At 39.7% G+C, this 25,580-nt stretch overlaps 1 protein-coding gene across 1 annotated transcript in view; it reads right to left on the bottom strand.

The window, feature by feature from the left end:
- Nucleotides 1–25,580, bottom strand: part of NYAP2 (neuronal tyrosine-phosphorylated phosphoinositide-3-kinase adaptor 2) — a 144,838-nt gene that overhangs the window by 42,386 nt on the left and 76,872 nt on the right. Inside the window, exons 3-4 of the mRNA XM_045775326.2 lie at nucleotides 25,166–25,372; nucleotides 914–1,017 (exon numbers count right to left, since the gene is read on the bottom strand). Coding sequence (XP_045631282.2) covers nucleotides 914–1,017; nucleotides 25,166–25,372 — 311 coding nt within the window. The remainder of the gene's footprint in view (nucleotides 1–913; nucleotides 1,018–25,165; nucleotides 25,373–25,580) is intronic.

The following is a 25,580-nucleotide window of genomic DNA, read 5'->3' as shown; positions in this document are numbered from 1 at the left end:
TAGACAACCAGGTACCCAAATGAACATCGGAGCAACATACTGTTCCTGTAAAGGATTAAATGACATTTTAGTTTATGCCTTTATTTCTTGTCTCTTTTGCCAAGTGATAATAGAGGTCTTATTTACCATGCACAAACACTTAGATTCTCTTTCTGAGAACATTTCTGATGTTGTTGGGATTAGATAGGAGAGTCATTTATTTAAAAGATTGCCTTATTAATCTAGAGTTTTTGGTAAATATCTAGGTTATCTGGTCGGTCAATTTGTCTTTATGGCCTAAGAAAGAAGGTTAGCTGCCATGTTCAATCCAGATGAGTTGGCATATGAATATTTATAAGGACATCGATATTCACAGTGTCTTACAATCATGCTCCAAGCTAAATAGAAATAAAAGCAAAATGGCCACAAATATTACAGTATAATAGGATAAGAGGTAAAAGGTATGTACAAATTCATTGACAACATCTGTGCAAGTGTTGTAGACAAAACATTTAAAAAGAAATCTACATAAAACAAAGTAGATAAATTTATCAAATGTTGATAAATTTTCAGAGACAGTATAAAAGTACACAAAACATGGAAGAGAGAAAGAATTGTTAAAAAAATAACCGCTAAGCCAATACATAGAGTACAAGTTTACTACATTAAGATTACAGAATGATGGGAACCAGAGACAAAAAAAACGATTTGGTAACAAACAGCAAAGAAAGTTTCACCAGTCACAGAGAAGAAAGACTTTCCTTTTCAGATGAGAACACAGACTGCCACGACTCACCCCCTCCACCCATACACACAGAGAAAAATAAAAGCAAATGCGAAAGTTGTCTACAGCAACACATGACAGACAGAGGTGGGAGCGTTTGGCATGTTGCATCACAGGAAGTCAATCACGATTGGCTAACGATGATGGTACCTGGCTCTGCTGCAGGTCACTGGCTTGCCTGAGAGGAGTAACTGGCGGAGGGGGCACACCTGACGTGGAGGCAGACCGGCCTAATTTGCAGCTTACTTTCGGTTCTGTGAACAGGGGGAAAAGGCAGAGTATTAGCGGAGCAAGGCTGGCAGTGATGAACAGCGTCCAGAATCCCATTTTGTTTCGCTGCATGTTCTCTCAACCCCTCAAATACTTGTGATGCTTGCTAGTAGTTGGCAGGTGATGGAACGATCTCATAACCATGGACTCTAAAATAAGCTTTATGTGCAGTCAGCTCCTAGAAATAAAGAAACCATCACAGAAGCACGGCCCGTGTTCCCTGGGACATTTTATCTCATTTAGGGTTAGTTTCCACAGAGTGATTACTAAAGCCAGAGCCCCCATTCAGGGAAAAAGCAAGTGACATGATCACTTTGGGTACTTTCTTTCCAGCTTGGTCCATAGGTCTCTTATGTCCTGAAATGTCTTCTCCACCTTCTTGAAAACTTCCTCTCCCTCCCTTTCTCCCTCCCTCCTTTTCTCCTATTTTTTTTTCTAGTTTTGAAATCCATATTATTGTGCTTGTCCTAAATACTTTAATCGTGTTTTCAGTGGAGCATTTCTTTGATGCATTATTCACTTTCAATTTTATAACCACCTTCTAAGACTCTGCCATTTTTCATAATAATAGCATTTTTCCAAATTATAAAGTCATTCCCATAAATTTTCTTCTATTTCAGGAATCCAAATGAGCTGTCCACAGCATGGACAGGATGCTTTGGAGATTAGAATTTGGGGATGGAGAGAGTTCCCTTCATCCAACAAGGTACAGTAAGGATGTTAATTTCCATATATAATGAAGATATTTGATAAGAAAGAGGAAAAAAAGTCATACAATGAAAAATTGACACCTGTGCTTTTGTCACAAACTTTAACTGTTACTTTTTGAGTGTCTGGTATATTCCAGCTTCTATCTGGGCTGTATTTAAATTATTTCTAATTCTAAGGTTACTCCATAGAGTTATAGAGTTAGCTATAAGGTTGCCTACATATGTGTGTGTGAGAGAGAGAGAAAGAGAGACCTCCCTGCTGACCCCCATAATCTCTCTCCTCAAAACTAACTTGGACATGGGGCTCCTGGGTGGCTCAGTTGGTTAAGCATCTGAATTTGGCTCAGGACATGATCTCAAGGTCCTTGGATTCAGCCCCACGTCAGGTTCTGAACTCAGCAGGGAATCCGCTTGTCCCTCTGCCCCTTCCCCCACTCATATTCTCTCTGTCTCTCAAATAAAAAATAAAATAAAATAAAATAAAATAAAATAAAATAAAATAAAATAAAATAAAATAAAATAAAAGACTAACTTGAACACAATGGACTGAGCTTCCTAGATTACTTTGAAACCCTCCACCTTGTTCAAAATTTTCCAGTTACTCCATATTTCATGTGATAAAAACTTCAAACACACTTGACTAATTTTCAAAGGCCTCCTGTGATCTAGCTTCATCTGATCAGCTCCATTCTGTTTCCACTGTCCTGCTCCCAACTGTCTCCCCTCTCAGTTTCTGTATTCAGTCCTGCTTCTGTCCTTCACCTCAGGGTGTGCCCTTGTGTGGACTTTCATCAGCCTAAGTCTTATCCATTTCCAAAGACCAACTTCAGTGAGTCCTTCCTATTGTCAAGCACCCTGATTCTCTTCTGAGACCTGTAACCTTACCACTTACATAGCGTTTGCAGTGCTTGCTGTGGCTTTGAGCCATTTATGTTGGTGGGGACCACATAGTAAGTGTTCAATTAATATGTACTTTTCTTTCACTGAAGACACTCAATTTAACCTAAAAAGGTCAATACAACTTCTAAAAATAAATGAAGGCAGGGGCGCCTGGGTGGTGTAGTCGTTAAGCGTCTGTTTTCGGCTCAGGGCGTGCGTGATCCCAGCGTTCTGGGATCGAGCCCCACATCAGGCTCCTCCGCTAGGAGCCTGCTTCTTCCTCTCCCACTCCCCCTGCTTGTGTTCCCTCTCTCGCTGGCTGTCTCTGTCAAATAAATAAATTAAATCTTTAAAAAAAAATAAAAATAAAAATAAAAAATAAATAAATAAATAAAAATAAATGAAGGCAATGAAAGTAGCATAGAAAATGTTTTAAGGCCTGGGTTCAAAGCCTAGCTCTCCTACTTATGAAGCCAGTGATTCTCACTCAAAGGTCTGTGACCTTCTAGGGTCCATTTCAGAAGAGGCATGAGGTTTAGAAACTCTCCCTTCCTTAGTTTTATGCAGATGATTCTAATATCTACTCACCTACTCTTATTTATTTATTTATTTATTTATTTATTTATTTATTTATTAGGCTCCACCCCCAGTGTGGGGCTTGAACTCATGACGTTGAGATCAAGAGTCACATGCTCCAGTGACTGAGGCAGCCAGGTATCCCTACTCACGCCACTCTTGCAAGGTGTTTAAATATAACAGTATCATACGATAACATAAACTATCACTATAACCTAGAAATTAAGCTCATTTCCCAGGAAGCATAAATCCTTGCATACCTTAGCAAATCATCTTTTGTTATATAAAATAACAGGTAAAGCATTCATCAGAATCCTGGTTGACATGTTTTTATAATTAGGCCAATGTTTCCATATACCCCTTTACTGTGGTAGCACGTTTAGTCACATGGAGTCAGAAAATTCAGTATCTTTCCCTAGGAAAAGATGGCAAATAACATTTCTTTACTTAAGGTCCTTTTCAAGTTTACGTTAAAGGGATTATCTGATGAGTGACACAATTGAAGGCCTTTTAAATTATCCGATGTTCCTGGGGATTAAATTCTCCTGCTAGGTTTCCAGTCAGATTTTGATTTAACCAGCCTCTTTCAAACATAGACACTGATATCTCTAATGAACAGTACCAAAATCCACACAAACTCCCCATTTCGTCGTGACCTGGAAAGGCCTACCCTTACCCCCTTTGGACATCAATCCAGAGCATGTCTCAGCTCATCAAACCCCCTTGGGTACTGCAATATAAGCCATTAAATCCCCATTACACACAGCAGTTTATGCTACTAGCCAACCACCCTGTGGGCTGGCTCTAAAGTTGAGTCAACTGTTTGATCCCAACATGGCTCCTATAGGTTATGATTTTACCTACAGTAGCAGACTAACACTGTGACCGTAAGTTCATTATGTACACATGCTTACACAGGCAAACACACACACACACACACACACACACACATACACTGTGTAACATTGCTGCTTAATGGTGGTGCGTTTTTTAAACAATTTTTGAATTTAATTTTCAAAACTGTGAGGTTTGGGTTTATCTTTATCTCATTCACTCTGCCTCTTCTTTCAGTTTTACATGGTCCTTAAGTGCATTTCAAATTTATTATGGTATTTATGCGACCAAGTTGGTGAAATGAATCTTTATGATGTTACATCCACCAAGGTTCCTTTGACCAAAAGAAGATCCAAAAATCCTGGAAAAGATTCTGGTTATAACCAAGCCTCACAGAGATTCTTGACATAGACATTAAATTGTCCAGTTCAGTTACCCTTGGAGATACACTGTGCTTTGAGCCTTAAACAGGAAAGCTTAAGAGCCATAGCACTAAAAACAGTAAGTTTCCATCCTGAATTTTGATGATATAAAAATTACCAAGGCTTTTTTTTGGGGGGGGTCAAAAACAATGGACATGTGCCTCAAAAGAGATCTAATGTAGAACCTTCCTCCCCAAGAAAAACTCATTCCATTAAGAGATTAATGATGTACTAAAAGGCACCTGTTATCCCTACACCCAAGGAAAACCTCTTGCTTTGTAAACTCCCTCAATCATCATCCTAGAAGTAACAGTTGATGTTGTTTATGAAATTTCTGTGAAGACCAAGTGTAAAGAGAATAAGAAGGAATAAGAAAAAGGTAGTAGATTAAGAAAGAAAGAGAATAAGAGGGTAAAAGGAAAAACAGAAAAAGAAACAGGGAAGGCAGGAAGGGAGGAAGCGAGGAAAGAGAGAAAGATAAAGAGAAAAGAGAAAGAGAACAAGAGAGAAAGAAAAGAAAAAAGAGAGAAAAGAAAAGAAACACTAATTTTAACTTTTTGGAATAAACCATTATCAAGATATCATGGGATGTTTTCAGAGTAATAATTCATAATCATCTTAAAGTTTTTATTAAATAAGTACCCAGTGGGCTATGTGACTTAATAATTCTTTCTTTTTGTTCTAGTGGATACAAATTACCACTGTTTTGTTTTGTTTTAAAAATAGTCATTTCTCAATCATTTCTCATCTTCCCTTTAAAGTGAATTGGATTTCTCTCCAAAATCATGTCCTTGGTATTGTTACAGGATAATCCCCAAGGCATCCACTGCTATTATTGTGAGTATCGGAGTTCTCTTCGCTTTCAGAAAGCAACTCTTCTCAACCTCTGCATCTACACAGCATAGGAGATTAGTGCATTTTCACCAAGAAAATACTTTAATCTAGCATCAAAGAAATAAAATCAAATTCAGAGACATATCTTTCCTCTGTCTTGTTTTTTTTTCCTTTTACACAATAGTTTTCTGTAGTAGCAGAGACATATTGTGATTTCCCCAAATCAGTCATGTTGCTGAAAGTTTCTAATCAATGACTTAAGTCTTCATGGGAGTTGCAGGCCTTTTAAAAATACACCAACGTGCACTTATTACAAACTCTACTTTCATTTCTAGGGAAGGCATTTTTTTGGAAGTAACACATAAGCTACCTGAGATAAACTGGTGTCTAAGTAGTAAGAGGCAGTTTTGCCAGGGTTATGTTAAAGCCTTCATGGATTCAACTTTGTTTTAAAACTTCCATCGTACATCATAGTAAACATGTTAGGTGCCCTCAAATCCCACATTAAGTGTAATTTGTCCTGTATATAATTTGAATGCATTTTTACAGTTTTGCTTCAAAAATTATTAGACTGAATAATCCAATTGATTCATGACTGGTTATGATTTCTAGACAGTATTCAAGTACACTCAGGAACTCTTGCAGTATTACACCATCTAATCTAGACATTGCTTTCCAATGTAATAGAATTGTTTTAATACTAAATTTAACAATTAATTAAGTGGAACTAATGTCACATTTTATAGTGATTTAATTAAATATTCACTAATGTTAAATCTGGAAGTTTCTTTTGGAATTTTGGTGCTACTATTTATTTCTAATATCCAATATTTTTATAGGTCCCTGAGAAACTCATAGGCTTCAGCATTGTCAGTATGACGCTGAAAAGAAAACAAGTCTGATCGTTTTTGTGATCATTTTGTGACCAGAGAAAGAAAATCGGCAGGCTGCAAAAATCTACTCTGGGAGTAGATATTCTCTCTCCAGGTTTCCATGGAGCTTTCCTCTGAATGAGAGTTGTGTAGCTTTGAATGAGTCCCGGTATCCCATAGTCACGGACCAGGGTCCTAATGTTACCTGAAGGGCCAAAGAGTAAAACTATTGATGCTGGACTAATTGGTAATTCTTCTTGGAAATATTGGGATTCTGGTGAAGGTCTAAAATCCAAAGAAAAGTGAGGTGGAAACATGAGAGGTAGAGTTTATGATCCAATGGTGGACACAGAATGACAAGACCCATTGTGTAGAGGAGAAAGGATCGCACGCAGGTAGAGTTAGGCGTGCCCATTGTATTCCTTCCAAATATCTGAAGAACTGAGATTTTCTTACCACTTCCACCTTCTTATCTAGAGAGAATATAAATCGTACTGTCTATTGCACAGAGATAACCTAGGTACTGCAATGCATGGTTGGTGTTTTACAGGGCATAGCACAGTGTAGCATTAACAGTTTGGGGTTTTGTGTGTGTGTGTAGGTTTTTTTTGACAGCCTCTTTTATTTTTTTTATTTTTTTAAATGTTTTATTATGTTATGTTAGTCACCATACAGTACATCATTAGTTTTTGATGTAGTGTTCCATGATTCATTGTTTGCGTATAACACCCAGTGCTCCATGCAATATGTGCCCTCCATAATACCCATCACCGGCCTATCCCAATCCTCCACCCTCCTCCCCTCTGAAACCCTCAGTTTGTTTCCCAGTGTCCATAGTCTCTCGTGGTTCATTCCCCCTTCTGTTTACCCCCAATTCATTCTTTCCTTCCTTCTCCTACCGATCTCCCTGCTATTCCTTATGTTCCATAAATGAGTGAAACCATATGATAATTGTCTTTCTCTGCTTGACTTATCTCACTTAGCATAATCTCTTCCAGTCCTGTCCATGTTGCTGCAAATGTTGGGTAATCGTTCTTCTGATGGCTGAGTAATATTCCATTGTATCTATGGACCACATCTTCTTAATCCAGTCATCTGTTGAAGGGCATCTCAGCTCCTTCCACAGTTTAGCTATTGTGGTCAGTGCTGCTATGAACATTGGGGTGCATATCAGCCTCTTTTATTTTAGTATATAATTTCTGAAACACCCTTGGTATTTTCATCACTTTAGCCGAATATGAAAAGGTGCTTCTGTCTTCAAAAATACTTCATTTCACATTAAAATAAAATTATAGCACATGTGTATAAAGCAATTTATTTTATCTATTTAACAAGGAACATATGCCCCTTGAAATCATTACATAAAGAAAATCCATCTACCAAGATATAAATTCAAAAAGACACATTATGATTTGTATCAAGATCAAATGTCTATTACCATGGGGATAGAAATTTCACTTTGGGTTATGGCATCAAAAATAGAATAAACAAACAAGCAGAAATAGAATAAAATTCTCTCATCACTGATATTAGGAATGAAAACATGACAAAAATAACTTAACCTGTTTTTAAAATGTTATCTCTCACTTCTAAATGACAAAATAAAAGGGAAGAAAACCAAGTTTAAATTTTATATGTCACCCACCTTATTAATGTAAAAACTCTTTATTTCTAACAAATGAAAATCAACACCGGATGCAAAACGAATGACATCTTCTGTTTATACCATTGGTTTTTGTGGTTTGTTTAAGATCAAGTATCTTGAGACAAAATCTGGTCCAGTATAATTTGTATGCTCCTTACCACAGGTTCTATTTCAATGGCTATTGACCTATGCTTCTTTCTTGAACCACTGTCTGTTATAAACATACACAAAGCAATATGTGTCTAGGAACACGATTTATCCAAGAGCATGCAGGATCATGTTCGCCATGGTAGGGGACTTCAGTGTGATCTCCAATAATGGCCATGTTTGTTCACTCTCTAGCAGAACTGCTGGAGATCTCTAAGATCCTGTGAGGAGGTGGTGACATGAGGTCAAAACTATTTTCAAAGAAGTACTAAGTAAGATGTTTTTTGCTTTTCCCACTGTGTTGACAAATTCACTGGAAGTCTAAAAACAATGCTGGATATCTGCTGTTACTTTAGCACATCACAGCAACAGCACGAAACTGTACTAGTCATCAGGTACTTCTCACTGCCACACACACTTGACTGTTGGGCAGATACTTTCTCAAAGATGAATGAAGGGAGTCTATTGCTTTAAGGAAGACAACTAACAGAATTTGTGGACAATGATAAATCTGAGCTTTCAAGCAGGAATTAAAATTTCGAAAAAACTTGTATGCGCCACTGTGAGCTTGACAGCATCCTAATACTTAAAGACTTTTCTTATGAGATCAGTGGTGATATTAATGTGCTGTATTGATTTTTATAATGAAATGTGTCAACATATGGAAGATTTGCATGACTTTGTGAACCGATACTTTCTAAAAGCATGGTGTTATAAATCATGCATGGATAAAAGATCCATTTAAAATGCAAGGTAGACCAATGGATTTTAATGCAACAGAGCATGATGAGTTTATTGATATGTAATTAACCCTTATGAAACTGCTATTCGTTGAGTTTGGGTAGGATACTAAAGAAGGATATACACAACTACATGAAAAGGCTATTAAAATATTCCTCCTTTTTTCAGTTACACATCTGTACAAAGCCAGATTTTCTTCATGTATTTTAACCAAGGCAACATATCACAACAGATTGAATCCAAAGCAGATATAAGAATCTATGGTCCATTAAGTCAGACATTAAAGAGATTTGCAAACATGTGAAACAATTTCAATCTCTTCACCATTTGTTATAATTTAGGAAATATGGTTATTTTTTGTGAAAAACTGTTATTTATGCTAACATATAATGAATTTATTATTTTTAATAAATGATTTTTTAAATTCTCAATTTTAATTTTTCTTTTTTTTTTAAGATTTTATTTACTTATTCGACAGAGATAGAGACAGCCAGCGAGAGAAGGAACACAAGCAGGGGGAGTGGGAGAGGAAGAAGCAGGCTCACAGCGGAGGAGCCTGATGTGGGGCTCGATCCCGTAACGCCGGGATCATGCCCTGAGCCGAAGGCAGACGCTCAACCGCTGTGCCACCCAGGCGCCCCTCAATTTTAATTTCTAATATGATAAGTATTCTTATACTTAACCCATATGTTAGACTTAACTTCCAGTGCCAGGAAAGCTCTTTGGGATTCTTAATAAGTTTTAAGAACAAAAGGGGTTCTAAGACTGAAGAATTTGAGAACAATTACTTTATCTAAGACTTCAAGTGTCCAAAGAGTTCCCTTAAAAAGGTAACTTTTTATGCAATTAATATGCAATTGGAGTAATTAAAAAACAAAAAACGAAACAGAGGAAAATATGTTGAAGCACAAGAAACATGGGAAAACCTTTGAAAATTTCAGGGTATTTGGGAACAACCAGTTTTGAAATGCTGCCCTAGGAAAGTGTCTTTGGTAATGTCCAAGAAACACTATTACCAGCCCCTGATACCTGAGGGAGCATCCAAATTCTCAGGGAACTTTTTCATAATTTATAATAAGAAGCAAGCTCCAAGGTTCACTCATTGATTCTTTGACGTTCATAAATGAAATCTGATGGAATAATTGAAATGCCCTCAAAAATACTCTTGATCGATCATGAGCTTCGTTTACGAAAGTCACTGTTTTTACTCCTCCTTTCTGATCTACTTTCTGTACTTTATTTTTGTAACAATGTTGTTGGGACTATGCATAACTTAAGTCTGCTATTTGCTAAAATTTTCTAAAATTGTTGGTAAAAGTTTTGGTAGCAAATGGTTAAACAAGACAAAAAATATTTTAAAATTAAATTTAGGAGAGGTAATGACCATCCGTCATTTTCACCTGTCCAGAATCCATTTACTCTTATTTTTTTGGAGTAGCAGTTTGGATATCCTTTGGGAAACGGCATAACCAGTAATCTCAGTTCTTACGGTTCCACGAGAGGAGTTTCCCCAACTGTGGCTTCAAAGGTGACCACGTGACTCAGGTCCATCCAATCAATCATTGTATCCCCTCCGCCTCACTGACTGGTTCAGGCGTGGACACTGGGCACAAGCCAGCCAATGAGAGCTGCCGAATACTTTTGCAGGAGCTCTAGAGCAAGAGTTATACCTTTAAATCAGGGCTGCTAAGCTCTCCTCACTTAGCAACTGAACAATCCTGGACAATTTGCTTGACCTCTCTAAGCTTCGGTTCGTTCACGGTAAAATGGTAGCAACGCTGTATCCACTTCACGAAATTATTGTAAGAATTAAATAAGATAAATGCAGATTTCACCGCAGCAACCGGCATGTCATAGGATCTCAAGAAATGCTCGCTATCCGTATTATCGAAAGGCCAATCTGACCGCTCAGCTCCTCTGCTTATAATGTAAGGAAGTTTAAACTGCCTCCTCACAGTGGTCCATGAGACTCAGCTTACCGAACCAGCCTGCCTCACCGCCTTAGGTTCTCCGAAAGCTGCCTGCCTTCTTACTCTAGGATTTTGATCACGCCACTCCGCTCTGCTTGGAGCACTTGTGCCTTCCCCTTTCCTTCCCTTTCTTCCTACAGTAAACCATAGGCTCTGTGAAGACAGGGGCCATGTCTAGCTCATTCCTCAATATATCTCCCCTGAGTAACATAACTGACCCCTGGTAAGGACTCATGACTTATTTATTGAATGAGTTAGTTTAAACCATGTTTTAAAGAATGATGGGGCGCCTGGGTGGCTCAGCCAGTTAAGCATCTGCCTTCAGCTCAGGTCATGACCCCGGGGTCCTGGGATTGAGCCTTGCATTGGGCTCCCTGCTCAGCAGGGATTTGGCTTCTCCCCCTGCCTCTGCTCCCCGCCCCCCTTCGTGCTCTCTCTCAAATAAATAAAATCTTCAAAAAAATAATGAAGCCAGTGTAAAAGATGAATTATTTGTACATTTCTCATTAATAAAAAAGCATATTCTTCCCTTCTTTCACTTTCTCCAAGTTTCTAGCAAAAAGGCAAAAATACATTGACCAGACTCCAAGGGAATTTAACATTAACAAAATTAAGGAGGGGAAAAATGTAGTGCCTGTTTTGGACAGCAGGTGGGAGTGCTTTGATTTGCTATGTATTCTGGTAGGCTGACAAAGCTTCCAGAACTAGTCTCTGTAAAGGCCCACTGTAAGTCAGACAGACCTTCTTCTTTGTAATGTCTACTAAGGCTTTTCACAGAAACAGGGCTTTCTTTGTGGATACCGTTGGTGCAGCATACCCACAGGGCTGTTCCAAAGAAAGCCAACTCCTGACCACTGGGAAGCAATGTCAGGGAGGACTCCTCTGAGAAAGGGCACAGGGTGGAGCCATGCTCCCTGCAGGGAAAGCTACGAGGAGCTGGCATAGAGTCAACGCTCGAGCTGTGCATTGTCACTGTGGTTCTCCAACAGGATTAATCTATAGAGAGGCACGTAGGTGAAGGTAGCTTCTGTGCTCTCTGAATTGTTTGTGCCTGGCTAACTAGTTTTCCCCAAGAGAATCACGGAGTACACAGAAATTCAGAATTTCTCTAATAAGAATGAAATTACTATCAAGTCGTATTTTTTCTCACCAGTCTTCGGGGTATCTGGATAGTAGACAACATCGTGGTCTATGTACATATTTAGTAGAAATCCAGTTTAAGAGACTGTGCGTGTGTGTGTACTCACACATATAGTTATACATAGTATATGATAATAAGTTAGCTGACTCTGCAAATTGGATCACATAATACCCAAGCTTAAAAGCCGTAAGTGGCTTTACATGCACACACACACACACACGCACACACACCAATTAGTATCATCAAATTCCTTGACTCTATACTGCTCCCATAATTTTAACCAACCCTCTTGATAGAAAAAAATAAGAAAAAGAATATAAATGGCTTAGAGAAAACCCAGCAAACTACTGCAAAACCAGGTCCAGCATCCTGTCTTACTGGACTGGGGCAAGAATGCCCTCGTGCTGTATAAAATCAAGCCCACCATAGGCAGGTATAGCTCTTCGGAGACCGAGGTGATCAACGCATACTGTACTGTTCAGACAGGTGTTCCCACTGGGAGAATTTTGCTGAATGAGTAAATGATGGAAGCAAAGGAAAACAAGCACACATAATGTTGCTGGGGTTTGGGGGGGGGGGCAGGGAGTGTGACATGCTGGCTCAGGTGCTCAAGAATGGATTTTTAGATAGATCAAAACAATCAGTTATAAATACCTCTCAGTTATAGGAATAGAGGAATTTCACGGACTAGAGAGCAGAGAACACATTTCTTCTTTGGATTTATGAGGCAGGTCATTTGGGGCAGTGTATTTGTCTTCATAATTCTGTTTCCCTTGGTTTAGGATGATGATACATTAGCTGACTTGGTAAATCTGATCACACAATCCCCAAGTTGAAAATCCATAAATGGCTTCCTGTCATTCTTCGGTAAGACCAGAATTGCTGATGTGGCCAGCAGGGCCTAGCCCCCGTCAGGCCCTCGGCTTCCTCTCAGCCCCCCGCCTTGCTCCCACTCCTCATCACCCCGACATCCCCGCTCCCATGTCACTCAGAGCTGCTGCGTAACACACTCAAGAGGAAATGGTTTGGTTACAGATTGTAATTACATGTTTAACTTTCGTTGTTAACGGCAGTTCCCCCACTGGCACGTGTTCAATGCTTGATAACCTTTTATAGAAAAAAAATTAGCTGAATGAATGAATGGATGAATACATTCATGAATTCACGAGCACGGAGGTGGAAAGAGGGAAACCCAGTCTAATTACATCATGGGAAGAGAGCTGTACTAAGGGTCAGAAGCCTGAAATCTACTTCTTGATTTGAATCTGCTACATACCAGTGGGTCTGGACAATTTAGCCAATTTCACTTGAGCTTCAGTTTGGTCACCTAAATCATCAGATCATAACGCTGGGCCGTAGATGAACAGGGTTTTGTGAAAATCAAATGAGATGGCACTTATAAAAGTATTTTAAAAGCTAAGACATGGCATATAAATATAAGGCATTATTTTATTTTATTCTTTTTAAAGATTTATTTATTTATTTGAGAGAGAGTGTGCGTACATGTGCACATGAGTGGGAGAGAGGCAGAGGGAAAGAGAGAAAGAATCTCCATCAGACTCCCTGCTGAGCACAGAGCCTGATGCAGGGCTTGAGTTCATGACCCTGAGATCACGACCTGAGCCGAAATCAAGAGGCAGACATGAGACCAACTGAGCCACCCAGGTGCCATAAAAGTGATAAAATTAAATTCTGTAATTCAGTTTATATATAATTTGCAATAATCTTAGAGCATTTATATCAAGTTCTGCTTTCTTTAAACTTGTATACTTAACTGTTAACTGGAACACAGAGGACCTCAGATGCAATCAGAAAGCAAAGCTTTTCTTTTCTCCCCACAAACCAGCTCCAACCTGCTGTGGGGTAGCGGGGAGTTTTTTCTTGCCTTTTGGCTAAACCCTAGACCAACTCCCAGAACTTTCCTTTTCATTTTGATAATTAAAAATTTTCAGTTTCTTCAAGTAAAAAAAAAAAAGTCTTATAGGAATAATAATTCAAATGCCTAGTTTTTTACATTATAATTTCAATTTTGAACTTTGTTTCAAGGAAACACTTCTCTTCTGGCCCATTTAGCCCTGTTCCTGGCACAGAGGAGACCACCTTTCTCTCTACCTCATCTCCAGGTCCCAACATGTCTGCCTTCACAAGGGCTGAGATAGGAGGAAGGGGTTGAGGTGAGGGGGTGGGAAAGGTCTTCACTGACATCAGCATGAGCTGATGTTTCTCACTCTCTTGTTATAGGGATGGAAAGGAGGTGAATGTCTTTCTTCTTGGGGTGCTTTCAAGTGTACCTGGAAGGCCCCCCTTGACTGGCTATCTCTCACCTGTAGATCCCCTTGCTCTCTGCCCTCCGGACATCCTGTCAAGCACCTTGAGCCTCCTTGCCACTCTGGGCAGTCACATGACCGAAGCCACCCCCGTTTGCTGTCTGTGGCCTATTCTGGTCCATGGGAAACGCACTTTACACACCTTTAACACACCATCAGTGGCCAGTTACTTGCCAGGAAACTTTCTGCTCTATGGTCATAGGCCATTTGGCTAACCTTTTGCACTTTTATTTTACTGTGTCATCTCAATGACTAGAAGCCAATAGTGAGATTTCCAGGTAGTCCCATTAGTTTCCCTGCCTTGATTATCAACACTGAGAAGGATGGAGACTCATCTCTCTCTCTCTCTCTCTCTCTCACACATACACACACACACACACACACACGCACACACAGAGTCTACCCCCAGTCTCTGTAATACCTAGTGGCTAGCCTCTCAGCCTGCAACCACATTCCTAGGCTAAGATAAGAGTTCACTTAAGGACAACAAAATTCATTTCAATCACTTCTTTTCCAAGTTCTGCTTCTGTAGTCTAGCTTTCTGCCTTGCAATGTGAGAGTAATTACCTCGTATCATTTTTAATTATCCTTCTACATGTTACACACTGTTTATTTACCTTTAAACCCTATAAAGACACAGTCTGGCTATTTAAAATGGTTAACTCACCCCACGTCCCCCTTTTCTGGTTGTTTCTCAAAGCCATATCACCAGTATCAGGAGAAATACTAACAAAACAATTTCTCTGATGATCACAAATTCTAGCAGGCAGAAGTCACAGTTTTCCACAGAGAAATAAAAGTGGACTGCTGGGGATATGACTTACATTGCTCTCTGAAGGCTCTCCAAATGAGAATTCTGTTATGTGTTTACTACAAGAATTAGGAAAGAGAGCGTTAAACTCTAGAGTGTGAAAATACTGCGCTGAACCTAGCAACGGGATCTGCCCGGTTCCCGGAGGAAATAACCATGCACCCAATTATAATTGAGAAGTGGAGCAGATGTGGAGAGCTGTCTTCTGGTGCCCAAGCCCACTGTACAGAATGACAGCCTGGAGGGTCGTAGACGCTAAAGCCCACAGCTGCTGAGGGCTGCTGGGGAGCCAAGCAGGAAGTTAGTCAACATCCTAAAGCAAAGCCCAAATTACGGTGGAGGCCTGGACTCTACCACATTGGTTTTTTGTTCTTGTTGCATAGTAAAAATGAGAAAGAACTCACAGTTCCTAGCAATATATAACTCCTCGACAGCAAAACCATGGCAGTTAAAAATGATGCTTTGAAACATGGGATGGTGAAGCAACAGATGGGAGAGGATCTTCACTTTTTACTTTGACTTTCTGTGTTTCAGTGAGCATACTCTACTCATATAATCATCATTTCCATTTGAGGGAAAATCAGCGAAAATGAAACAGACCATGGTATCTATGTCAGTTAATTATTTTAGGCTACCCTCAAACTCAGTGACCTAAAACAACACTCATTTAGTTCTGTTCATGAGTCCATGAATGGGTCAAAGGATTCTTCTGTTCTTGGTTGGGCTCACTTGTCATCTGTGGTCAGCTGTGTTTCAAGGAGGTGCTTCCGCTATGTCATATTATGCTTTTGCACATGCTTAGGGGTTGGCAGGCTGAAGGCTGAAGACTCTTGGCTTTCCTCCACATATCTCCTCCTCCCACAGGCTAGCTATGGTTTGTTTATGTGGTGGTGGTAGGATTGGAAAAGAACAAATAGAAGCATTCTTGAGGCTGAGGCTCAGAACTGACACACCGTCCCTTCCATCTCATTGAACTGGTCAGTACAAGACCCAAGGCCAACCCAGATTCAAGGAGTAAGAAACAGACCTTACTTCTTGATGAGGAGATCTGAAAGAACATAGCAACAGTGTGGATACAAAGAAAGGAGGGTATTGGGACCATAACTGTGTCCCAAAGGTGCCAGACCATGTGAAAAAATGGAAGAAAGAGAAGAGGATATAGTTTGGGAATTATGTAACCACATCAAAATGTTTAATACTAATGGGGTTCTAAAAGTAAATCTTTTTCAGCCACACTTCAGTGAGTGAGCTCTAGGGAACACTCTACCTACCTCCCAGCACCTACTTGTCATGCCAGTATCAAATTTAATATCACTTTCTCCAGGAAGCCTGTCTGAATCACCAGAGAATAAATCATGTCACTGTGTCTAGTATTTCCCCCTCATAACATTTATAAGAATCTTTTATTTTATTTTCTGTCTTCCCTGTTAGACTACACACTGGGAATGTGGCTCTAGTCTACCCTATTTGCCTTGCACACTCTGCACCCCTGCACCTAGCTCCTGCAATGACACAGAGAAGATGCTGGATAAATATTTGTTAGAAAATAAAGACAAAGGGAATGAATGAATGAATGAATGAATGAATGAATGAATGAATAGATGAATGAATGTCAAGTCAGCTATTTACAAAAGGATATGTGTACATTTGGAGGTATCAATATTTTCTTGTGCTTCCCACATCCTTGCCAATCCCAATGAGTGGGATTTAAAATGTGAGAGAGATTAAGAATTTTTTTGATAATTCTGTATAATGCAGCAACCAAGTCTTAAAGCCTGCACCTGATCCTTTCTCCAAATTTTATGAATATAGACTCAGGGGAACCCCAAAACAGGCATGGCACTGGCCTAAAATCTTTGTTGGAAAGTACACAAATAAATGAAGCATGGGCTGATGCAGTAATCGTGGTCCTGCAGCCGGTTACATTATATGTATCTAGAGAAAACTCTGTATCATGTTTGCAATAAGCTGCACTTTCCAAAGGAAACATTCAGTCTTGGTCCTAGAAAAAAAAATCTGAAACCTTTCCAGTAAAATTGAATGGTAACAGAATAAACTGTGGGCCTACTAGCTATTATAAACCAGCTTTATACCAGGCATTTCTATGCATTTTTTTAATTTAATCCTCATAATGACCTACACAGTGAGATTTCCTGCATCTTTTCTATAAATATAGAAAAACTGGAGCACAGCAGTGTTATCTAATTTCCTCAAATCATTCGCACCAAAATATTAATTTATTAACATTGTTGCAAAGCATGGTTTACTTGCACTAAAAATATTAGAGAGTGGAGTGGGGGGACACGTGGCTGGCTCAGTACATACAGCATGTGACTCTTGATATCAGGGTTGTGAGTTTAAGCCCCACATTGGTATGGGCCTACTTAATTAAAAAAAAAATTAGTGAGACAGAGAGAGAGAGACAGAGAAGAAAACTGCATAGATTTAGTGTTGTGCCAGGAATTATTATCATAAATACTGTTCCACAATTCCCAGTCCTGCCGCCCAATTTAGTGCTGCTCAATGTCTCTCTTTGTGTGCTTGGGACTCTTCCTGGATACAAAGCGCTGAATCCTGAATGTTTTTGAGTTATAGCTGCTAGGAGGTTTATCAGCAAAGTGAGTCATTGATTCCAACATTATCAAGTAGAGTACAGTAAATATGTTTCAGAATTTTCAAGAGGAAAACATCTTTCTTAAAAATCAACTGGTAAAAATGCAGTATTCAAAGACCACACTCTTGGATTCAATCATCATCCCCTTTGTTGAATCCCAGTTTTCTGTTTCTTATATTAAATGTCCCCTATTCAGTTACATCTCCTTGGCAGGCATCCAATCTTAGGCCTTAGGCTAACACCCTAACATCTTTGTGATCTTCCCAATCTTCAAAGAGGTGATTGAAATATGAAGTAGAATTGTGAATGTCTTAGAAACCCTAGTCTGGGGGATTGGTGTGCTAAGTGGTCAGGCTGGAACCTGAGCTCTCACCATCCCCAGCAAACGAACCCATGATCCCCACTTTGGCTGCATTTCTCATGCTTTCTTCTCTGTCTAAATTCATCTCAGTTCAAGGCCCAGCTCAAATGCCACTACTTACAGGAAACTTGCCTGCATTACCCAGTACCAGTGATTCTCTCTGCTCTCTTACAAAGACATTTGGAAAGGTGTCTAGAATCATAGTGATAACTAGTATTTACTTAATATCTGTTGTGCTCCAGACACCATGCTAAGTGTGTTAGTACATTATCTCATTTAATATTCACCTTTAATTCTCAATAGCATCTATGGGTTAGATACTATTATGTCTATCTTTTATGATGGAACTTGGTGACATGATGGGTCATACCCAGTGTTATCACTAATTTAAAAAAAAACAGATTTCAGACTTAAATCTAGATCTACTGGATGCCCAAATCACAGTGTTCAACCACTATCTTACCTTATACTTTATGCGTGCTTTTATTTGTCATACAAAATTCACTCTCCAAACGTGGCGTGTGAGAAAGGGCACATTTCTTTGTTTTCTTTAAATGAAATCAAATCAATATATGTTTTTGCTTCCCTGAACTTGTGTGCACAGGACCCTTCTTGGACGTGAAAGTCTGACTCATGAATGGTGGTGGAAAATGTTTCCCTGCAATGGGTCATGAAAATGCCCAGAATTGTTCTGCAGAGCAGAATACTCAAGATGGCTCTTTTAGTCTTCAAACCACACTGGTCGTCATGAGGGAATCTCTTTTCCAAGCATTAAGAGCCCTTTGAAGTACAGAGCTCCATATTTGGGAATTTAGAATCATAAAGCATAAAGCCCAGCCTCACTGGAAACCCCGTGCAAACTCCAGTCCACCTGCCCTCCATCCCAGTCAGAAGCCAGGTCACTTTAACAGGATGCTACGAAGGGATAGGCTGCTAGTCCTTACTATTCACAGAATGCCATACCTCTTTCTTTCCTAAAGTAAAAAAAAATTTCCTCCTCTTCCTGATCATCAAAAGCTATTTACCACTTTACCACTCTCGGGGTGCCTGGGTGGCTCAGTCGTTAAGTGACTGCCTTCAGCTCAGGTCTTAACCCCAGGGTCCTGGGATCAAGCCCCGTGGGCTCCCTGCTCAGAAGCAAATCTGCTTTTCTCCTCTATCTCTCGCTCTGCCCCTCCCCACTTCCCCCACTCCTGTGCTTGCTCCCTCTCTCACAAATAAATAGAACCTTTAAAATAAAAAGCTATTTACCACTCTTTAATCCCCATTCATCCCAACAGCACATCCTTCTCAAGGAGCTGCAGCTTCTGAAAAATAAAAACCAGGAGGGCGGGATGCCTATTGGCACCTGCTGCTTCTACTATACCCAACCTCTCTGTTTCGGGGTCAATTCTATGCCTCCACCCAGTGGAATGTCACAGCTTGACTTTAAGTCTTACTCAGTTAGAGGAACTAAACTATTCGATTCATTGTTTTTTCCTGAAAATTGAGCTGTATTTAAAAATCAGGAGATTTTGCATAAGAGCAATTACATCTTGAAATCTGGGGTAAACAATTCTCGTGGTGAGCATCAGCTGGCACTGAATAGCTTCTGGCCCTTCGAGAGGCCCCTGTGCTTTCCAGGTCACCTGCATTTCCATCATTCAGTCGGATGTTCATTGGTATGCAATGGATTTTCTCTGCCATGGAGAAATATTTTTCCATGTCTAAGCTTCTAACAAATGTGGAAATATATAACTTACACCAAAAGGGCCTCAAGTTTCCAGAAAAATGGGAAAAAATGCTTTCCTTTGTGGAAGTCAAGAACATTCCCATATACGGAATGTGCAAGCAAAGCACTTTTGTTTTGAAGGAGGCACCTCCCCTAATTCACTCGCTAATATGACAGCCGGTCCTCCTGGCACCTCAGTTCACGTCCCGCGCTGGACCTCCTCAAAATGGCAGACACACACATGGTTGAACACACAGAAGCTGAGGTCTTTCCAAGATTTTTCCACATAGAATTTAGCCAAGGCCTTCCAAATTTACTTCCAAAAATGCTTCTTCAGTCTAGCCTGGCAAGGCCAAGCCGCGGAAGATTTTCTCCCTCTTTGCTCAACCTGTTCACCCCCTGTGGAAAGCTCTCTATACATCTCTACTCAATTAATACTAATTATTATTATTTGGGGGGCACCTGGATGGCTCAGTGGGTTAAGAATCTGCCTTCGGCTCAGGTCATGATCCCGGGGTCCTGGGATCAAGTCTTGCATTGGGCTCCCTGCTCAGCGGGGAGCCTGTGTCTCCCTCCACCCCTCCCCCAGGCTCGTGCTCACATTCCCTTGCATTCTCTCTCTTGCAAAAATAAAGAAATAAAATCTTCTAAAAAAATTATTTTTAAAAAGATCTGACATAATCTTGGCTTAAGACTCCAGTTCTCCATTAAGTCCTCTGTCTTTTTTCAAGCCTGCACTAATTTTCTCTTTTCTGAATTATAATGTACAGTAAACAGTAAATAACAATGAAAATACATTTAACTCTACTAATTAATTTATGTTCATTGTTTTGTGTTATAAAGAAACAGAGTAAGATCTTTGAGTGGCAGAGACTGTGTTTTATATACCCTGTGTGTGAGCGTTTATCCTCCAGAGACTATTACAGAGTTAGATACAAACTGGTTAGAAACTATTTGTTGATTGATTCAGTGACTGAAATCTGAATTTTTGTGAATACTCTATTTAGTTGTATAACTTCCACTTTTCCCCATTATTTTCATGAGCATTTGGGTCCCAGACCTCCACCGCCTTCAGGAATCACCCTCTGGGGAATCTCTGGTTTACTAAACAACAGTGGCTTTAATAGAGTACCACAGCAACCAGTGGCAATGTTAATTAGAATTGAGATCTCCTGACACATTCCTTTGCTTTACTTCAGCAATTCCTCCATTCCTCAAAAGAGCTGTTAAGAGCAGCCATTCCAAGTGGCTAAACTACTTTTGGTAAAGCAATGGTCTGTGACTGGTAGCAATTCGTGTGTGTGTGTGTGTGTGTGTGTGTGTGTGTGTGTGTGTGTGTGTAATTGGGAGAGAGAGAGAGAAACCAGAGGGAAAAAGTTGGCAGACCGGGGTATGGATAGATACAGGGGTGGAACAGGTGAAACCTTCTTTCCTCTCTAGTGTTAGGTGTGGACCTGAGTACCTCATTTAGTTAGGGAGAAGATTATTGGTTGCAGTTCTAGTGTTTCTGATAGGGGCTTAGCAGCTCAGCGACCCAGTGGCAAGGAGACAATAATGGAGAGGAAGTGTGAAGAAAAGGAAAAGAGTAAATACTGACTTTCATTCCAAAGCAGCAAGTCCAAAATGCACCCTTCACTAGTTACTTGCTTATTCTGGACAAAGGCCATCTCACTGATGAGTATCCTTTAACTAGGGCATCATTTGGTTAAAACACAAAAGGTGAGTAAACTAAAAATATTCTCATTGTATACATTTTTGCTAGTGAAGCTATGGCATTGTCTAGTATGGAATTGGCACATTTTAGTTTCTTTCTTTTTAGAAACATTAAAGCTACTAACATAACAAACAAATTTCCCTTTGTCCTTTCCCTCAAAAGAGGTATTTGGGTAGATTCAATAGATAAAATTGCTGTGACATATTTGGGAGGGATTGACTTCTAAAAGTTCAATTAATTATAATGCTCTTTTGAGGTTCTTTTTTTTTTTTTTCTTTTGAGAGAGAGAGCGTGAACTGGGGCGGGGGGGGGAAGCAGGAGAAGGAGAGGGAGAATCTTAAGCCGGCTCCATGCCCAGCACGGAGCCCAATGTGGGGCTCCATCCCACAACCCCAAGATCATGATCTGAGCCAAAATCAAGAGTCAGATGCTACACAGACTGAGCCACCCAGGTGCCCCTTGAGTGTTCATGCTGATAGTTTCTCTGGCACATAAGAAACCCTAACTGACATTATTATATATGGGATTCCACATTTGCCCCCGCATTTCACATTTCTTTCAATAGAGATACAAAAAAGTCTTTATCAAAATGTACCAAAAATGTCTTCTTCTTCCACCTTTATCTACATCTTTCATCACCTAAGATGGAGAGTGTGAGGGACTGAAGATATTTATGTCATTTCTTCTGGTCAGTAGACAATTTACTGCCCTACAAACACAGCTGAAAGACCCAGGAGAACAGATTTTAGATGTCATAAAGCAGAAGAGAGGCTTTGGGAGTCTGCCGTGGAAGAAAGTGGAAGTCTGTTATAAATTCTGTTTACATGCTACATTACTTGGAAGAGTCAGGTCAGTGTCAAAAACATATTGCAGTTTGCCCGTTTTTATGCACTTTTCCAAATGTTCATTAAAAGTTTAATTGCGAACCATCTAATTGTTTCATTTTCATTTATTTCACACATTCTTCTTTTGCCCACACTTTAAAATGTGTGGGTTCCCCGGGGTCTAATCTCAGTTGCCTGCTCTTCTATTCAGAATCATCTAGTCTTAGGGTTCTAACCACCCCAAAGGTCTCTAGCCTCAGTCTGTAATACAGTTAAATCTCTTTAGCTCCAGACCTGTAACTCCAAGTGTCTACTAGCTTCTTAACTAGATGTCCCAGAGCACTTCCAACCTAACATAGTCAAAAATTAAGTCCTGACTTTCCCACCTAACTCTCGGTGCACAGCTCATACTGGTGATTCCTTTTTTAGTAAATAGTCTTCCAGCCACCCCTTATTGAAGCTTTGGAGCCATCATGAATCATTCATGATGAAAACTGAATTGCATTATACCTATCTTAAAAATACTTAAGTGACGACAAAATATCTACCACATAATGTCCAAAACCTAACCATGAGGTGGCAGATACTGTCCATTGTATATGCAACATCATCTTCCCCTTCTCCCTGAGAATATAGACTGTTGCTTTCATTTAGAAGCAGAAGCCCTTTGATTTAAGAGAAAGAAGGGTCCTCTCTAAATTCATGGAAATCCTCCCCTTCACTGACTGATGGGTCCAGAGGACATGTTTCCCAGTTTAGACCAACTAGATGAAAGGGACTCTTTGCTGGGGCATCACGCCCAGAAATGTCAGCTTGTGATCATGAAAAAAAATCAATAAGGGTAGCAGAAGGGCAGAATTAAAAAAACAAAAACAAAAACACAACAAAACAGAAAGTCCCTGTGTCCTCAATGACATCATTGAATTGCTGCAAAATACCTAGAGCTGCCTGCCTCCAGATCGTTAGCGGAGTTAACGAAAGCCATTATTACTTGAGCCACTGTTAATTGGCATTTTGTTGCTAAAAGCATTTCTAGGTGATACACAGGCCCGTCAGGATTCTTGCTATCTGGTACCAACCTACTTTGCAATTTCTTCCGTCAATTTCCCCCCACCTTCCACTCCAAACACACCATGCTCTGTCCCATAGCATTTCAGGTGTTCATCCAGAAAGCCAACTTCTTCTCCATCATCCTCCTGGGGAGCAGCTCTTGATGTATTAAGCTCTAGTTCAAATGTTACATCCTCAAGTGGTTATTATTTTACCCACCCAAACCCCCGATTGTTCGTGCCAAAATCATACACTCTCAGGAAAAATTAATTGATTTCTCTTTTGTTTCACATATTATTTGTATGTAATATTGTATTGTGATGATCTATTTGTCTTTCACTTGACTTTGAGCACCTGAATGCAAGGATGTATTATTGATCATTGTGCTCTCAGACACCAGAACAGTGGCCGTTACCTAACAGACATTCAGGTAATGCTTTTGGTTTTATATCCTAGTCACAATAAGAGTACATATTATTCATATTTTTTGGATAGAACTGGTACAAATTTAAATAATTAAAAAATACTACTAATAAGCCTAAAATTAATCCTAAGTCCCAAATGAATTGTGATGTCAACCTTCTTCTGGCGAGGTATTTTTTTTTCCTACAAAATAGAATTTGTTCCCTATGTTTTTCTTTTTGACAAAATGCACAAATCTTCTCATACACCTATAGTTATTTATACTTTACTAACAAAGACAAATTTTTACTTTCTGCTAAATTCACTCGTCTCTTCTCCAAGATTTTCATGATTCCATCACGAAATAAGTTACATTTTAGGTCTGGGAAAACTACTGCTCTGCCCCTGCCTGGGTCCTATTCTAGAAATATCCCTTCCCAAGTACAGAGATCATTCATCCTGTTTCAGTTTTAACTTGTGCATGACTGTCAGAGAGTCCACAGGCTAAATGAAGGTAAATTGCTTTCCACGATGAGTATCAGAGCTGAAAAGAACATTAAAGGATTGGTCTTTTCTTCAGAACCCTAACATTTTTAAGGGATAGAAACCTGAAAACTATAGGAGGTCACTTGATTATTTGTTTTGTCTTTCAATTGACAGCTCTCTGTGAGTCCATCACGTAGATTAATCACTTCAAAGCAAACATATGCTGCTTTTAAAAATTTGATGTTTCATAATATTTATCTATTAACAATGCAAAACTGCATTGCAGATTTTAATTTCAACTTGTGAAATCTAAAGGTGTATTTGATGAAAATGTTCCAACTCTTCTGACTTAGATCTGGAAACTTAGTAGCATGCCCATGGTCCAGCTACAGCAGTCAGATCATCACTGTACATGCTTCATGATATCTACTCTCTCTCCTGCCTTCAGACAGTTTTTGTTACTATATATCCTCACTTTCATTTTCTGTTCATTTTTTTCCCAGTTGCCTGAAATCTTTTCTGAAGCACAGGAGGCATAAACTCTAAATCACTTAAACTTTATAAATTAAGGGGCGCCTGGGTGGCACAGCGGTTAAAGCGTCTGCCTTCGGCTCAGGGCGTGATCCCGGCGTTATGGGATCGAGCCCCACATCAGGCTCTTCCGCTATGAGCCTGCTTCTTCCTCTCCCACTCCCCCTGCTTGTGTTCCCTCTCTCGCTGGCTGTCTCTATCTCTGTCGAATGAATAAATAAAATAAATCTTTAAAAAAAAAAAAAACTTTATAAATTAAAACTGCTTTCGATGAGGCCTCTAGATGCTTTGGATGAAATTTAGTACAAAATGTTTCGAGCTGTCAGAGCTGCTTCATTGTACAGCTCCAAGAAGCACTATTCACTTCTCCACCGCCCGTGCAGAAAATGCTCCCTGGAGTGGTGCAATACAGTGTATCGTCCCTTTGTGTGAAGGGCTACTTATGCTGTCTCTATGAATAGAGACAGCTCTATTTGTGGTTATGGTTCTCCAAGTGATAACTGCATCTGAAAGATCATTATTTTTCTTACCTGAGCTGTGGTTTCCTGCTAACAAGGTGGGGCTCACAGAGCATCTTCCCAGTCTACTGGTGACTACAGGTGGTCCTGGTGTTCCATCCCATTCCTGAGCTTTGATGGGCTCTCTGGAAGATGCCCCGTGATGCCCTCTTTCTTTGCTGTCCAACTTTGGTAATGGCTCCGTGCTGTGGCTTCGGACTTTCAGTTCCTCTGTCGATTCTGTGTATTAACCAGAATTACATTCTGTTAAACAAAAGTCGAATCCTTCCCAGATTCCTTTAAAACATTAAAGAACGATTTTCTCAAATGCTTTCAATATATTTTTGTCAACTTGGGAGTGTGTTGGGGATTACAATATTTAAATATTACAGGGACAGAGATCACATGGGGCCTTTTTTTCTGAGGTGTGCAGGTTAATATCATTGGG

Source organism: Ursus americanus, chromosome 1, assembly GCF_024610735.1.
Source record: "Ursus americanus isolate L20-20 chromosome 1, mUrsAme1.1.p, whole genome shotgun sequence".
Lineage (NCBI taxonomy): Eukaryota > Metazoa > Chordata > Mammalia > Carnivora > Ursidae > Ursus > Ursus americanus.
Note: the sequence above shows the minus strand (reverse complement) of the source record. Positions and strands in the feature narration are given on the sequence as shown.